This window comes from Dipodomys ordii, unplaced genomic scaffold (genome assembly GCF_000151885.1).
Source record: "Dipodomys ordii isolate 6190 unplaced genomic scaffold, Dord_2.0 Scaffold13, whole genome shotgun sequence".
NCBI classification, from domain to species: domain Eukaryota; kingdom Metazoa; phylum Chordata; class Mammalia; order Rodentia; family Heteromyidae; genus Dipodomys; species Dipodomys ordii.
The window spans coordinates 14,163,508-14,179,311 of NW_012267229.1; the positions used below are offsets into that span (position 1 = coordinate 14,163,508).

At 53.8% G+C, this 15,804-nt stretch overlaps 1 protein-coding gene across 1 annotated transcript; it reads left to right on the forward strand.

The window, feature by feature from the left end:
• The first annotated feature begins 2,553 nt into the window (after window positions 1-2,553).
• On the forward strand, window positions 2,554-15,804 carry Bpifb2 (BPI fold containing family B, member 2). The gene is made up of 15 exons (XM_013010837.1): window positions 2,554-2,659; window positions 4,934-5,027; window positions 7,251-7,355; window positions 8,119-8,265; window positions 8,745-8,805; window positions 10,272-10,332; window positions 11,494-11,585; window positions 11,834-12,019; window positions 12,190-12,243; window positions 12,721-12,891; window positions 13,314-13,381; window positions 13,530-13,575; window positions 13,933-13,996; window positions 14,309-14,385; window positions 15,763-15,804. The coding sequence occupies exons 1-15, from the start codon at window positions 2,554-2,556 to the stop codon at window positions 15,802-15,804; spliced, it is 1,374 nt and encodes a 457-aa protein (XP_012866291.1).

The following is a 15,804-nucleotide window of genomic DNA, read 5'->3' on the forward strand; positions in this document are numbered from 1 at the left end:
AAGTGGTAGAGCACTGGCCTTGAGCAAAAGAGTTCAGGGACAATACTCAGGCTACTCAAGTTCAAGTCCCACAATGGACAAAAATTAAAATAAAAAAACATAACTGAAAGCATCCTGGTTACTGATTGAGCTAAAACTACAACCGAGAACATATTTAGGCATGGTAAATTTGTGTTTGGAGTCATGAAAGGGGATAATTTGTTAGAGCAGCAACAGGAGACTAATCCAACATGCTTGAGATTATCTTGCAAAGGGGAAACATTCTACCACTCCATCCATCCATCTGCTCATCTGTCCATCCATCCATCCATCCTACAAACATGTCTAAGCATCCTGTGGCTTCCAGTCCCAGACACAGGGCTCCTGAGCATGGGGCTTGGCAGAGGCATCCTCCATCCCTGGAGATGGCTGTCCGAACATCTCTCCTGTGGCAAGTGTTCAGCAAATGGTGTTCTGCCATGTGGTGGGGAGGCTGCAGGCTTTGGGAGGGGCTGGTAAGAATCTTCCTTTTGTGTCACCTGGATGTCACCCAAGTATCTTCTGTGCTGCTGGAATTGTTGAGGGAGAGGAACTGTTTGTGGCAAAAGCAAACATCAAGAGTAGCTTTGGTCAATATTTGAGCCTCTACCCACCCAGTGTGATGAGCAGTCCAGAGGACCTGGCTGGGCTTGGGTGGGTAATGTGAGGAGTGGGTATCAGGGAGCCCCAAACAGGCCCTTCTCCTTCCTTTTGACCTCCAGATTGGGGTAGGGGTGGAGCACTGGCTTGTAGGTACAGCTAATCCAGGTGAGTTTGAGCCACATTGGGAGGACAGTAGCTGACATGGGCACTAGAGAAGCCCCAGTTCAGAGCAGACCTGGGCTCTAGGCCTAGTGTTGGGTTATGGTAGAATCACAGGGAGCCACAGAAGGATCTGGAATGGAGGGAGTCCCCATCCCACAGATGCGATGGGCCGTTGGCCCAGGTGGGTTATACGGAGTAATAGAAGGGTGCCCAATGCAGCTCAGACATCCCTACACAGGCAGACATGATAACACAGGCACACATCCTTGACAGCAGGAAAGGGTCTACTTACTGCCACACACAAGTGTGTAAGACACACGCTTACAGACTCGCATCTGTGCTTGTGTTGGCATGTGTTGATTGGCGCAGACCATCGTGAACCAAGATTTCAGGTAACTATGCACACACACACACACACACACACACACACACACACACACACACACACAGTCCATTCACACACAGGTATCTGTGCAAGCTCCCTCACTGCACACGTGTGGCCCCTTCTTTGCAACCCAAGGTGGATTCTGGAGCTGGGAAGAGGTGGCGGGCTAACCCAGGTGTGAGTGGGCAGTGCACTTGGGGAAGGGCTGGGTGTGTCTGTCAGCTTTCTCCTCTTTTCCCTTTTGGTGAAGGCTCATTATGCAGCCAGGGTCAGGGCACAGTCAGTGACGGCTGGGGCTCAGCAGCTTCCTGCCTGTTCTGTGGGGGTGGTGTTTGGGGCACAACTTGAAGACATCATGTTTGAGGGGTCATTGCTATCCTGGCCCTGCCCTTGGGCACCCCTGGGCCTTGGTTGGGGCAATGAGGCGATGCTCTTAGGAGGACACTAATTTTCTGAGATCTATCTCTTGGCCTTTAAGCCAAAGTTGCCTAACTCCAGGGTCTCCCAATGGTTGGCTGCCAGGCCTGGCTACGTGGCAGCCCCATCACACATGTGACATGAGACATTTTGGCAAAGGCTGTGTTTGCAGAGAAAACACTTGCAACCACAAGCAAACCTGTGGCACCCCAGCCCTTCCCCGAGGTCCCTGAACACTGGAGAGCCTCATAAAGCCGCTATCCACCTGGCGAGGAGACCTGCCTGGGACTGAGCATCCACCCGACTCAGGGACCACTGAGGTAGGGACGGGCTGGGCTGGCTTCTCTAGCTCTCTGTGAGGACTCTCCGTGAACCACCCCCCTGCGCAAGGCATTCTGTCCCTGGTCTTGCCTAGGACTGGGGGCCATGGAGACATCTATTTTGTGGGCATTCCTCCCCTGATCAGGTTGGGATGAGGAAGGGAGCCAGGCTCCTTGGGTCCTCCCTTGACTGAGACTGGACAACTGGACAGCATTTGGGCCATCACACTGGTCTGGACTCCTGGCATCAAGTGACAGAGCCTTATGTTCTGGGGTGCTGGGCTTGGACCCTCTTTTTAGAAAATAAGAAGCAGCCCTCTGTCTCCCCAGCCCTCTTGGTCCATCTTCTTCTAATATGGCTTTGGTCTTGTGCTTGGCCCCAGTCTACTGTGTGACTTGAGGCAAGACCACAATTTCCCTGGGCGTTGGGGGCTATTTTCAGACTAGATTCCTCTAGTTCATGATGGAGTGGGCAGGGAAAAATGGTGGCTCCCAACACAGAGTTGTAAAGGCTGTTTGTGGGGCCCAGGGCAGGACCTGTGCCCTGGGATATGTTTGGAGCAACTAGGGATAGTCTTTTTGACCAACCTCCTTGATGTTTGTCCCTATTTTGGCCCACAGATCTCGGGGGCAGTGGCCAGGACAGCCATGTTTGGGTCACAAGGGCTGGGTCTGCTGTTGGCACTGTTGCCCATGGTCCACACCACCTTGCCAGACGCCATGGTCCGACTCAACAAGGCAGCTCTGAGTTATGGTAAGAACTGTGCCACTAGCATGTGAAGGAGAGTCCATGTCTGTGCAGGTGTATCATCTTGGTGTCCACAGGCCTGAGTTGTCATTTGCCACGTGTCCCTGACTCCTAGACACAGTGCTGCCCAATGAGTATTTGAGAAGTGTGCACACATGGCCTGTGGTCTTGCACACATAAGCTGTATCCTCAATGCAAGTGTGTACATATGACCAGTGTGAACAGTGGCCCCAACGCAAGTGTGTACATGTGACCTTGCTCATGTGCCTTAGTATCATGGGCATAAGCTTCCCAAACAACTCTTACGAGTGTGTGTCTACTCACACCTTCAGGGCAGCACGGAGATGCATTCTTTTTTTTTGTGGTGGTACTAGGGTTTGAACTCAGGGCCTCCTACTCGCTCGGCAGACACCCTATTGCCTATGCTACACTCCCAGTGCTGCCCAGGCATAGTTTGTTTGTTTGTCTTGGTGTATGTGTGGGGGTACTTGTGGCATATGCCTGGATATATTCAGGGGTGTGGCAGAGCACTCTGGGTGCATGTGTTCGTGCGTGCACATGCGTGTGTGTGTGTGTGTGTGTGTGTGGTCTGTGGTTTGTATCCACCTGTGCTGGGAGAGACATGTCAAGCCCATTGCTGCAGGAGTTTTTTATTTTTTTATTTTTTTGCCCATTGTGGGGCTTGAACTCAAGGCCTGGGCACTGTTTCTGCACTCTTTTGCTCAAGGCTAGCACTCTACCATTTGAGCCACGTGTCACTTCCGATTTTCTGGTAGCTAACTGGAGATAAAAGACTTTCCTCTCCTGGGCTGACTTTGAGCCTTGATCCTCAGGCCTCAGCCTCCTGAGTAGCTAGGATTACAGGCAAGAGCCATCAGCGCCCAGCTTACCCGGAATGTCTTGAAGTTAGCTCCCCACAGAGTGTAGCCTTCTCTGGGCCTTTCTTGGGACAGGCCTCTTCCCTATGACTCTGTTGCTTGTCCCCATTCCCAGGTATAGGCACGGGGAGAGCTAAGACCTGGTGAGAAACAAAGACTGCAAGGCTCAGGGTTCTAGCCTTCAGGTACATTTAAGGGGCCTCTTGGGGTTCTACCAAAGCTGGGTCAGGATATGAGGTCAGCAGCTGATTATGGTGGGCAAACTTTGAGCTAGACAGAAGGAGGACTTTGAAGCCCAGGCCACAAAGCAGCCAGTCCGTGCCTCAGGGAAGTAGCAGGCCCTCTCCCACCCAGGAGGGCCTGTTTTCGGGCAGATGGGTAGACAATGAAGGCTGTCGTGGTCAGTCATCTGTGCAGAAATGTGACTCACATACGTCAAACGAATGCCTGTGGGCAGGTACCCGAGGGTCACCGCCCCTGGCCACTGTCCTGCCCTCTGCTTGTCTTGCACAGACCTTCTTTGTCCCCAGGAGTTGTCCCTGACTCATCTGCCTGTTTATTCTTCTCAGGAACCTGGCAGGAGGGTCCATGTAGCCCGCACTACTTCCAACTCTGGGCAGGGTGGCTTCTCCCCATATCTCCCCACCCTTTCCCACAAGTCCCAAGGTTCATGCTCTGTGTCTTGGAGCACTGTGGATAGAATCTGAGGCTGGGGTGGGAATCTCCCCTCAGCCACAGTCAGGTTAGAGGAGAGCATTGGGAGCATGGAGACCACCACCTTTGTCCTCTTTGTCTGGGGAAATCGAGGCTCCGAGGTTCAGTGACATCCCATCATCCCACAGTGAGTTTGAGCAGTGGTCTAGCACCATCTAGCATCGCTTCCCATTTCCTTTAAGCTTGCCCTTCATTAGCACCTGGGGCCCAGCACCCCCATGAGGTAGAAAATCCACAAGCTCTGAGCCAGGTGCCTCAATCCAGAGCCAAGATCAGGTGTCTTCACCTCCCTACAAGCTGGGATTTATTAGAGTAACAAGAGAGCACCCAGAAGGAGGCCTGGGACCGCAGCAGCCCCTGTATGGGAAGCCAGGGTGGCTGCAAAGACCCACAGCAAGAATGGAGCTGGCACTCGGACTCACCGAGGGTCTGCAGTGGCGTGAAGTGACAGATACCATTATAACTAGTGCAGAGGCATAGATAGGGAGACTGAGGCACAGAGCAGCTACACAGGCAGTAAGTGGCAGAGCACAGCTCCAGCGGAGGCTGCCCCTCACCCTCCACATGATTGTGGAGGGCTAGGGTGGACTGTGTTTCGCTGTGGGCTTGTGCGGGGGCCGCCTGTTCTTTCCCTGCGCAGGGAAGATGGCAAGTGCTGTGTTCTCAGTGCCCTGCCCTGGTCCCACAGTGTCTGACATCGGGAAGGCCCCACTCGAGCGAGCCCTGCAGGTCCCTGTGCCCAATTTCCTGGACAGGAGCGGTAAGGAGCTTCAGCCTATCAGGTGAGTGCTGCCACCTCCCAGAGGAGGTGCTCTTGCACTAGCTGGAGAGTTCCTGGTGACCAGGTAAGTGCTTCAGTTCCCCAGGAGGCGGGTAGGGGTCCTGAATGAGCCTTGCTCCTCAAGCTAGGAGGGGGAGTGCTCCCATCCACTGGGTACAGTACTCCAGGCTAGAAGTTAATATAGCTGTCGTTGATAGGGGAGCCTCCTCTCCCTAGGTCAGATGCTCCCAGCCACAGAGTGAAGGGTTGTGAAAAGACTTAGGAGGTGAGTCTAAGATGGAGCCATGAGGAGGCCTGGTTTCTCGGAGGTAGTTCAGGGGGTCTAGTACTGTGGCCCTAAGATCACAGAGCTAACAGGACCCGAGGCTTCTTCCTCCAAAAGCTAGACATGAAATTTAGACACTAGCCTGAGCCCAGTAGCCCCACCCCACATAGGGTGGGGTGCCTCAAAGCCAGACACCTCCAGTGGCTGGGCCCACTGTCCACATTCCATGTGGAGCACAGACTTGCTGCTGACAAGTCTCTAGGTGTCATGGGACTCATCTGTCAGGCTGTCTGTCTACTATCTATCTTTCTATCATCGATCTATCTATTAGCTACCATTTATTTGTCTCTCATCTATCTATGAAGTACCTATCATTTATCTGTCTATCGTCTATCTACTATAATTTTGAATGATGGCAACTAACTTTAAGACATGAAAATACCACAGGAGTAAACAGACTGCTGCCACCCAGGGAGCTACCAGAAGGAGAAGCTTTTTTTTTTTTTTTTTTTGCTGGTCCTGGGGCTTGAACTCAGGGCCTGGTCACTGTCCCTGAGCTTCTTTTGCTCAAGGCTAGCCCTCTACCACTTGAGCCACAGCACCACTTCTGGCTTTTTTTCTATGTATGTGGTACTGAGAAATTGAACCCAGGGCTTCATGCACACTAGGCAAGCCTCTACCACCAAGCCACAGTCCCAACCCAAGCGTGAGTATCTTAATGTAGGGCTGGAGTGCTGTTCACAACATGATTATAAAGACCTGCATGGACAGCCAGTCACCAAGAATGTTGCAGAGGTTTCTGAGCTGACCCTGCCACACCCATTGCCTAGGCCTCGGCTGCAGACCTGGGAACACGTATGGGTGGCAGTGGGGTGAATGGAGCAGGGTTGGCCTGTGTGTGGAAGACAGTCATGGGTTCATGACTGTCTTGGGTTCAGTCGCCCTAGGCTAGCAGTGAGGAGTGCCAAGGTGGACTGCATGGCCCCCTCTCCCCCACTCCAGCTGGCTCTGCAGTGTCTGAATCTCCTCCCCACAGCCACTATGCAGAAGCACTGATTTCTACGTAGCAGTCGGGGAACGGAGGGCCTGATGCTGAGCAATGGGAATGGCAGTAGTGGTGGGAGGTGTGTCCTTCCGGCTTAGAGGCTCCAGGAGGATTTCCGCCTCAGTCCATCTCAAAGTCTCTTTCCCAAACTTCCTCCTGGGTCACTGCTAGAAATGGCCAGAGACCTACCCATTTCATCTCACTAGATCTAACCTGAGGCTGGGGCCCCGCTGCCTGTCCCCCTCCAACTGTCCGCCCAGCTTTGTCTGGCCTGTCTCCCTTCACCCCAGAGTGGAGAACTTATCATTGTCCCCTCACTTCATGGCCCCACTTGTCAGAAAGCCCCCCCTACTTTTTTCCTGCCTATACTGGGATTTAAACTCACTCTGCTTGCTTTCTTAGTTGGCACTCTACCATTTGAAACATGCCTCTAGTCTAGTTTTTTTTTTGGTAGGTCATGGGGCTTGAATTCAGGGTCTAGGCACTGTTTGTGAACTCTTCTGGTCAAGGCTAGTGTTGTTCTACCACTTTGAGCCATAGCACCATTTCAGTTTTCTGGTGGTTAATTGGAGATAAGAGTCTCATGGACTTTTCTGCCCGGGCTGGCTTTACACCATGATCCTCAGATCTCAGCCTCTTGAGTAGCTAGGATTACAGGCATGAGCCGCCAGTGCCCTAGCTTTTTGTTGGTTATTTTGGAAACAGAGTCTCTTGGACTTTTCTGCCTGGACTGGCTTCAAACCATGATCCTCTAGATCTCAGTTTCCAAGTACCTGGGATTACAGGTGTGAGACATTGGTGCCCCACTAGAAAGCTTCTTGTAATATGAATGGTGTCAGTGTAGCTCAAAGCATCCCAGGGCCACGTCTATGGCTTTCTGGGGGCTCCCTGCTACCTTGGTTCCTACCTTGCAGCATCCAGATCCCAGAAATTCATGTGTCCGGCCTCCACCTGAAATTCATGGCTGGTTTTGGGGTTCATGTGTCAGCAATGGCCAATTTTAACATCCAGATCTTGCGGTGAGTGAATCTCCTTGTCAAACTTGCCACCCTTCCTGTCTCTGTGTCCCATGTTCAAAAGAGTAAGATCAGGAGAATATGTATGTATGTATTCATGCATGCATGTGTGTATTTTTTTATTAAGCTAATAAAAGAGGACAGGGAGATCTTTAAGATCCCAATCCCTGCCCAACCATTATGTGGTGGGCAGTCACATCACTTCCCTAATCCTCAGTTTTCTCGTCTGACAAATGGGTGAATTTACTGATGGCTGAGTGTGGGGCATCCGTTGCTGAGGTTAGCTACTGTCCTTACTTGTCCCCCGCCAGGCACACACACAGGTGCTCAGTAGGTGTGGCTGTCCACATTATTCTGCAACCAGGCAGCTTCTGTTAGGCACTCAACATTCAAGCTGTGAGCTGGCACTCGTGGCACCTCTTGGCTCCCCTGGACCCTCAAGCCGTGATGCCGTGGGTGTTCTCTGCACCCACAGCTGGGTGTTTGCATATGGCGAGCACCTGGGAACTCAGCACAGCCGGTGCCAATCCTGTGTCTATTTCATGGGAGGCTCAGGTTGGCTGGTGACTGGCCCAGAGTCCTACAATCTCTGTCACCATCTCTGTGCTGTGACATTTGTGACCCAGAGTGGAGTATGGGGGCTCAGAGTCTACCCCAAGTGAGGTTGGCTCATGCTGAGTGGGAGGGCCTGTCTTCATCAAGTTGTAGGCAAGCGTAGGCCCAAGGATCTGAGGGTCTTTCATGAGCTGGGTCTGACCTCCCACAGTGTCCCAGAGCCCCTGGAGATGCTGCTACCTGTGGTACTGCTGGCTGATGTGCGCGTGGCGCAGGCCTCCATCGGGACCCCTGAGGTCGGAGTCTCCTCCTGCTTCTCACTCTTCAGCCCGGCCAGTGTGCTGGCTGGCAGAAACAGGTAAGTGCCTGGATGAACCAATCTCTTATTAAACCAAGGACCCCTGGGCTTCTGTGGGCCACCCGGAATTACTGTTGAAGACATGGAGTTCAGCCATCCCTCATTGTTCAGATGGATACCGGGGACAGGGCTTTGCTGGGCAGGTCACAGAGAACTTGAGCCAGAGCAGGAAACAGAGCTGGGATCCAAGCTCGGCCACTGGGCTTGGAGTGGCCACCAAGCCAGTTGGTCAGGGACAGGAGGAGACTGGCTTTTCACTGTCCTCAGTCTCCCCTAAGTCTGGCCTCACTTATCTCAACGTGGCCATCTCCAAACCTTATGACGACGAGACTTTATCTTTGAGACTCTGGGGGTGGGGACAACCATCCCAGCCCTGAGTCTGGAGGATGGGGGGCTTTCACCGGACTGCCAGAGGACAGAGTCTTCTGCCCAGACGTGGGGCTTTGCTGAGTCAAGCATCCTTTCTGTGTCTTCCTCAGCTCCTCCCCTGCACTGTTGGTCCTGGTGCAGAAGCACATTCAAGCTGCCCTGCGTAACAAGGTAAAGGACCCTGAGAGGGGGCCCCGGGCGGGGGTGGGGACAAGAAGAGGCCTCTCACCCAGAGGCCTAATGGGCTGGCCACCAGTGGCTCATGTCTGTAATCCTAGCTACTCAGGAGGCTGAGATCTAAGGAGCATGGTTCAAAGCCTGCCAGGGCAGAAAAGTCCATAAAACTCTTATGTTTAATTAACTACTAGTATCTAATCAATCCACCCGAAGTGGAGTGAGCTGTGGCTCAAAGTGATAGAGCACTAGCCTTGAGCATAAAAACTCAGTGACAATGCCTAGGCCCTGAGTCAAAACCTGTGACCAACCTCTCCCCCCCAAAAAAAAAGCCTGATGGAAGAAGTGGGGGATTCAGACATGAGCGGGGTAGCTGTGGATTATGTGTGTATGTGCTTGGTGTGTGTGTGTGTGTGTGTGTGTGTGTGTGCGTGTGCGCGTGTGCGCGCGCGATGCTTGAGGTGGAAGCTGGGGCCTCATGTATGCATAGCACATACTCATGCACTATTGCTTCACCCCCAGCTCAGGATTTTCTGTAGAAAACCCTCCATGGGAGCCTCCATTTTCCCACAAGGGCAGGAAAGAGGTTAATGCCCCAGTGAGGGATAGAGAAAGCCAAGCAAAGGTAGGGTTTAGGGAGTTACCAAGGAGGTGGGTTCATCCCCCTAAGGCATCTCCGATTCCATGCTAGAGGGTGGAGGAGGGGCAGTGTTTCCGGGAGAGACAAAATAAGCGTGCACGAGGGCTTGGCACTGGCGCCACGTGTGGCTGCACTCTTCCAGACGCCACCTCCGTCCCAGCTGTGTGCTCTGGCAGGGATGGTTGCATTTTCTGCTCTTGTCATTAGCTTCATGTAGCTGACCTGGTACAAGATGATGCCCTGGGGTGCAAACTCTCACCCCTCCACCTCCCCATCGGGGGGAGATAGGAGAATACACCTACTGTAGGCCAACCCCACCCCAAAAGCAGGCTGCAACACTCCTACCTTGCAGATGAAAAGCTGCAGCTTGTTTTGAGGCTGCCCAAGATGACCTTGGCCCCATCATCGGCCCCACCTGTCCCTGGCTCCCCTCCCCCCCCACGGTCTCTTCCAGACCAGGGCTTCAGAGGGCCCTGCAGGAAGGGGAAACCCCGTCCTCTTTCCCCTGCCTGTCTGGCCTGGCCCGCGTGTGGGAGTCCACGGACCACAGCCTGCCTCACCAAGGGCACCGTGCCCTCAGTCACTGGCTCTCTCGTCTCCGTGGTAGCAGGCTCCTCGACCTGGCTGTGACTTTTAGTCTAGCTGTGGGCCTAGGCTGCCCTTGCTAGCCTTGAGGATCCATGCCCTGTTTCAAGTGCTGGGAGATGCCCATTGAGGAGTGGAAGGAGGAAGGGGTGTCAGGCCCAGGGGTCCTTGGACCCCTTGCAGCCTCTTACCTCTCGTCCTAAGGGGCTAACCACAGCCCTTCTTTGTCTTACTCCAGCTCTGCCTGTGCATCTCCAGCCTGGTGCAGGAGCTCAATGTCCACCTGGGCACATTGATTGGTAAGACCTGGAGCCCAGGGTTTGGGAGGGCTGGGCCTGTGGTGCTGCCGAGACCCTTCACATACTCCATCTCTGGATCAGGGCTGACCTCTGGGAGGGGCCCATCATAGGATGAACTGTGGGCTTCCAGATTGCACAAATATTCATGGAATCCGGGAATTCCAGATTCTTATGCTTTTTGCCTGGGTCAGCCTTTCACTGCAGTCCCTCCTACTTATGACTCCTGTATTCCCTGGATTAATGTTGTGCATGACACACCTGGGGCCTGGGTGCTGTACCAACTCAAGGCTAGCACTCTACCTCTTGAGCTATAGCGCCACTTCCAGCTTTTCTGCTTATGTGGTGCTGAGGAATCGAACCCAGGGCCTCATGCATGCAAGGCAAGCACTCTACCACTGAGCCACCTTCCCAGCCCCTGTCCAGGGTGGCTTTGAATTACAATCCTTACATCTCCTAAGTAGCTAGGATTACAGGCAAGAGCCTTTGGTCTGATGTGTTTTTTGAGATAGGATCTTGCTTTTTTTTTTTTTTTTTTGCAGGTCCTGGGGCCTAAACTCAGGGCCTGGGTGCTGTCCCTGAGCTTTTTTGCTCTAGGCTAGTGCTCTACCACTTGAACCACTGTTCCACATCTGGCTTTTTCTGACTAGTCTATTGGAGATAAGAGTCTCAAGGACTTTCCTGCTTGGTCTGGCTTTGAAACATGATCCTCCAATGTCAGCCTCTTGAGTAGCTAGGATTACAGGCATGAGCTACAAGTGCATGGCTCAGACTGGCCTCAAACCCAGTCCTCCCAAGTAGCTGGGATTGTGAGCCACAGGACTTGAAGCTCTTTGTCTTTTTTTCTTTTCCTTTTTTACTATATCAGATGGTATTTGTGTCTAGATTGGGCCTTCTCATTCCTTCTAGTTTAGGGTCATTAGTCTGATACCCACTGGGAAAGCAGAAATCATAACTGTGAAAATGATTTCTAAACCAGGGGTCAACAGCTGTGTAGGAGTGGCTGCGTCTTGGTTGTGTACACTTTGCCTGCCTCTCTGCTTTTGGGCCTGCCTCAAGCTTCTCAGATAATATAGTTTTCTGGCTAGATGAGGTAATTGGTGGGAAGTGCTCAATATACCTTTTTTTTTCTTTTCTTTTCTTCTCCATCCTGGTGTTATGAAGGTCTCAACCCTGTGGGTCCTGAGTCTCAGATCCGCTACTCCATGGCAAATGTGCCCATCATCACCAGTGACTCCATTTCCTTGGAGGTCAAGGTGAGTCAACCAGCTGCTGGGATCTGGGGACCATGGTGGTCCTAGGTATCTGGGGGAGATTCCAAAAGGAGCGAGGACGTTAAGGAAGAAGGGCAGAATGCTGTTCCAGGCAGAACAAGGCACACAGGCCAGCCAGCATGCGGCAGCCTGAGGGGTTGATTGACATCTAGGAGCCATGTTCTATCCCAGGGCCACCTCTCCTCCCCCCCCCCTCCACCCCCCCCCCCCCCCGCTGCTTCTCCCTACAGGCTGTTCTCTTCCTGCTGGGCAAGCCCATGGCCCCGCCCCTGGATGCTGCCTCCTTCCTGTTGCCATGGCCTATGGATACCACGGGTGCTATGGCAACGGTGACCCTATCCCAGAAGCTGTTTGACTACGCCCTTCTGCTGATGCAGAAGGCTGGCACCCTCAACCTGGACATCACTGGGCAGCTGGTGAGGCACACCGGCAGGGTGCCCACAAACGCGAAGCCCTGGCAGGGGCCTCAGGGGGGCTGGTGGGAGGATTACTGGGGTCTGTGATGGGAGGGTCCCTGTCCTCTACTCGGGGTCCTTACTTGGAGGATGGCTGCGGTAAACCCTGCCATGGGTGGGGCTGATTTCAGAGCTCTGAGGACAATCTGCTGAGCACTTCCACGCTGGGCCAGCTCATCCCAGAGGTGGGTGACGCTCCTGGGGGCAAGTCTGGAGGCTGGGATGGGGTTCTCAGGACCCAGGTCTCAGCTGGCACACAACTGCCCCGAGTAGGGTTCCCTTTCCACCTCTCCTGCTTGTCAGGGCTGGCCCTTCTTCTGCACAGACCTGGGGCTCTCTTCTCACTGCCCCTGAGTGCCTCTGCCAGGGGTGGCCTTCCTCTTTCCGGATCCCTCTCTACCTCCGAGATGCAGCTCCGAGCTGGGTGTAGTGGAAAATACTTATAATCCCAGGCATGAGCTTGAGACCACAGCTCTATAGACCCTGTCTCAAAAGAAACAAACAAAGCCAAGGTCCAGCTCGGGGATCCCCTCCGAGGAGCCCAAACCCCTTGTCTGGTCACTCTTTAGCCCGGTCATGTGCAGAGCCCTGGTGATTTGTCAGCACTGACGAGTCTCTGCAGCTCATACCCCAGCCTGCTTCCCTTCTTCCCCACCACCCAGGTGGCGCACCTCTTCCCCCAGCCCAAGCCCCTGGTGCTCAAAGTCCAGCTGGGTGCCAAGCCCATGCTCACGCTCCATACCAACAATGCCACTCTGAGACTGCAGCCCTTGGTGGATGTCTTGGCAACATCCTCTAACTCGGCCTTCCAGTCCCTCTTCTCCCTGGACGTGGTGAGTGCGCTGCTGTGAGGGAGGCCATGGGCTCTTCATTTGCTTTGTTGTGTCCACACCAGTCTCCGTGCGGTCTCTTAATTGAACTTGCCAGGCTATTTCTACCTCAGGGCCTTTGCATGGACAGAGCCCCCTGGTTCCTCTCCATCTTTCAATTTTCCAGCTTTCCTTAGGCCAGCCTTCTTGGGGCCCTCACCTGTCCCCGGGGTACCCCTTCCTCCACTCTCCCTCCACTCTCGGCCTTTGTGGCAGCCACCACCACCAGCAGGATTATTGGGGATACTTGTGGTAGCTTTCCAGAGCAAGGGCTGGCACCTCAGTAATGCGCCCCAAACAACTATGGTCAGTGTGTGTGGGGGGATAGGAGGGAAAGATTCCTCCAGACTCTGTGCCCTCTGACCCCCCTGTCCCCCCCGCCACAGGTTGTGAACCTGAAAATTCAGTTTTCTGTGTCCGAGATGAAGCTCCGGGGGACCGCATCTATGCTGGGGTAACGCGGGCCCCTGCTTTCAGCAGCCTCCGTGGACTCTTCCGTGCAGTGGGTCACAGTGTTGGGGGAGCTTGAGGTGCAGCTGCGTGGCCGGGGCGGGGGGAAGGAGATGCTGGCTGCACCCAGGGCGCTCTGGCTTCTCTTGCAGGGATGTCCAGATCTCAGTGGCCGCCTCCAACGTGGGCTCCATTGAGGTGAGGGTGGGCTTCCGACTGGCCGGGCTAGCCTTGAGCCCAGGAAGAGGGTGTGCGAGTGTGTGTCTGCACTTGGAGTGTCCCTCCTTTCTGCTCTGTCTGTCCCAGCGTCCCCGTGTGTCCCTCTGCCTGGTGGCTAATAATCTCCAACCCAGCCCTCAGTGGTCCCAGCTGCTATGTATACATAGCAGGGACCTGCTGGAGCAGGGACCTGGTGGAGCTACTCTCCTCTCTCTGCTTTTACTGGGCTGTGCATCTGCCTGGCTGCCTGCCTGTCCATCTGCCTAACTATCCATCTCTCTGGCCCCTCCCTGGGTGAATCTGTGGTCATCCATCCCTCTGTCTCCATGATTATAGATGGATCAGATACACACACTCATGTGTACCGTGTTCGAGAAACCTCTGCTGTACCACCTCAATGGTGAGCCTGTCCCCCCGCCCCTCCTCACTGCACACCGTGTTTGCATGTGCCCCGTCTTAGTCCCCTCCTTCCTCTAAGCCTCAGGGGAGAAGAGGGTGACTGGAGTCTGGAGCCATGTGGCTTCTTGGCTATTGGGCTTTACCAGCTTCTTTACCTCTCCTGGCCTCAGTTTTCCCTTCTGTAAAGTGGGGGAAGTAATCATGGCAGCCACCTCCCCAGTGCCCCCGTGCCCATGAGGACTTGAGAACAGAGCCGGCTCCAGTCCACGTATGATCGACTTCCAGCCCATTCCTTTCTCCTTTCTCCCCGCAGCTATCTTAGGCATAGGTGTTGGCCTCCCCAGCATGGTTGATCTCCACTACGCCAGCCCTGAGGTCTCTGTCCATGAGGTGAGAGCCTGGGGGAGTGCTCAGAGGGGCCTCTGGGGTCAGCAAGGCCGTGGTCACCCCTCTCCCTCCCATCCTGCAAACCGGGGAGTGTTGAGGGTGGGCGGGCCTGGGGGTGAACCCTGTCCCTGCTAGACCATGCAGGAGCCTTTCCTGCAAAGAGATGGAAGATCAGGACACCACGAGACCTCCCCCCTCCATCCTCATAACCCACATCAGGGGATTTGGGGCTCCAGTTGTGCCATGATTCTGGGTGTCAGGAGTGGGAGACAGAGGGCGCTTTGTAGCCTTATAGACAACTTCTGCAGGTTGGAGAGGCAGCTCTTGGAGTCTCCTGAACCTTCTACAATGATTGTCCCTAGACTGGAAATTATGGGTCCAGAGTAAAATTCAACCACAAACCCAGTCCAGAGTGAGATCCTACAACATTCCCACATTTCACCTGGGCAGGGGGAATAAGAAGAAATTCCTTCAAGTACTCACAGACAGAAATCTAGGCCTCTGTCTGAGCCCCCCTACCCCCAATCTCCCTCTCCTGCCCCCTGTCTCCTGCCCACCAATATCTCTGCAGGGAAGATAACCCTATTCCTTAACCATTGTGGTCCCAAGACCCTTGGGGAAGCCGCTTCCAGAAGAGCAATCAATACCCAGGCCTGATGATGGGAATTACCCTAAGATATGCCTGGGTGGTCGGCTCACAATGGGTCTCACAATCCAGCCACTAGGCCAGAAGGCCAAGGTTGCTAGACTAGCACTGGCCATCAGAACTTTCCCACAGTGATGGCCATCTACATTGTCCAAAGCAGTTGCTTCGGGGATATGTGGCCACTGAGCAATTAAAATATGGCAAATGCAAGAGAATTGCTGAATTTTAAGGTTAAGCCCCATGTGGTAATGACCGCCATATTGGTTCACCTAGCATTAGACTATGAACTACCTATGGGCAGGACTGTGTCTGTCCTGCCTACAAGGATTGGTATGTAGTAGGGGCTGAAGGAATTTTTGTTGAATGAATAAGAAGAAGCCCTCCAGAATATTTCTACAGTGTAGTGTAGAATAGGAGAGGCTTGGGGGTACTTGGCCCTGCTGGGCAGGGGATGTGGGTTTGGAGAAGATTCTTGATTCTTGATGAGATTTTAGATTCTCACTGTGTCTTCTCCATAGATCTGGGGGCTAGGTGCTAACCACTTGCCTCCTCCAGAAGACAGAGGCTCAAAGTAGCCAGGGTCTCTCCTGGGGGAACAGCAAGAATGACAAAGCATGAACTCAGAGCCAGGCTGGTGTGTGTGTGTGTGTGTGTGTGTGTGTGTGTGTGTGTGTGTAGGTTGTGTGTGTCCTCACAGGCCTCTGACCTGGTCCATGCTTTTCTCTGTCCTTCAGGGCTATGTGGTGATATCAAGCGGACTCTCCTACCAGCACTGA

What these genes read in the sequence shown, in the direction of transcription:
- Bpifb2 (XM_013010837.1), top strand. Translation starts at nt 2,554, where the DNA reads ATGTTTGGGTCACAAGGGCTGGGTCTGCTGTTGGCACTGTTGCCCATG. An exon ending in AAGGAGCTTCAGCCTATCAG is followed by an intron (nt 5,028 to 7,250) that starts GTGAGTGCTGCC and finishes CCTACCTTGCAG; the next exon opens with CATCCAGATCCCAGAAATTC. An exon ending in TTTAACATCCAGATCTTGCG is followed by an intron (nt 7,356 to 8,118) that starts GTGAGTGAATCT and finishes GACCTCCCACAG; the next exon opens with TGTCCCAGAGCCCCTGGAGA.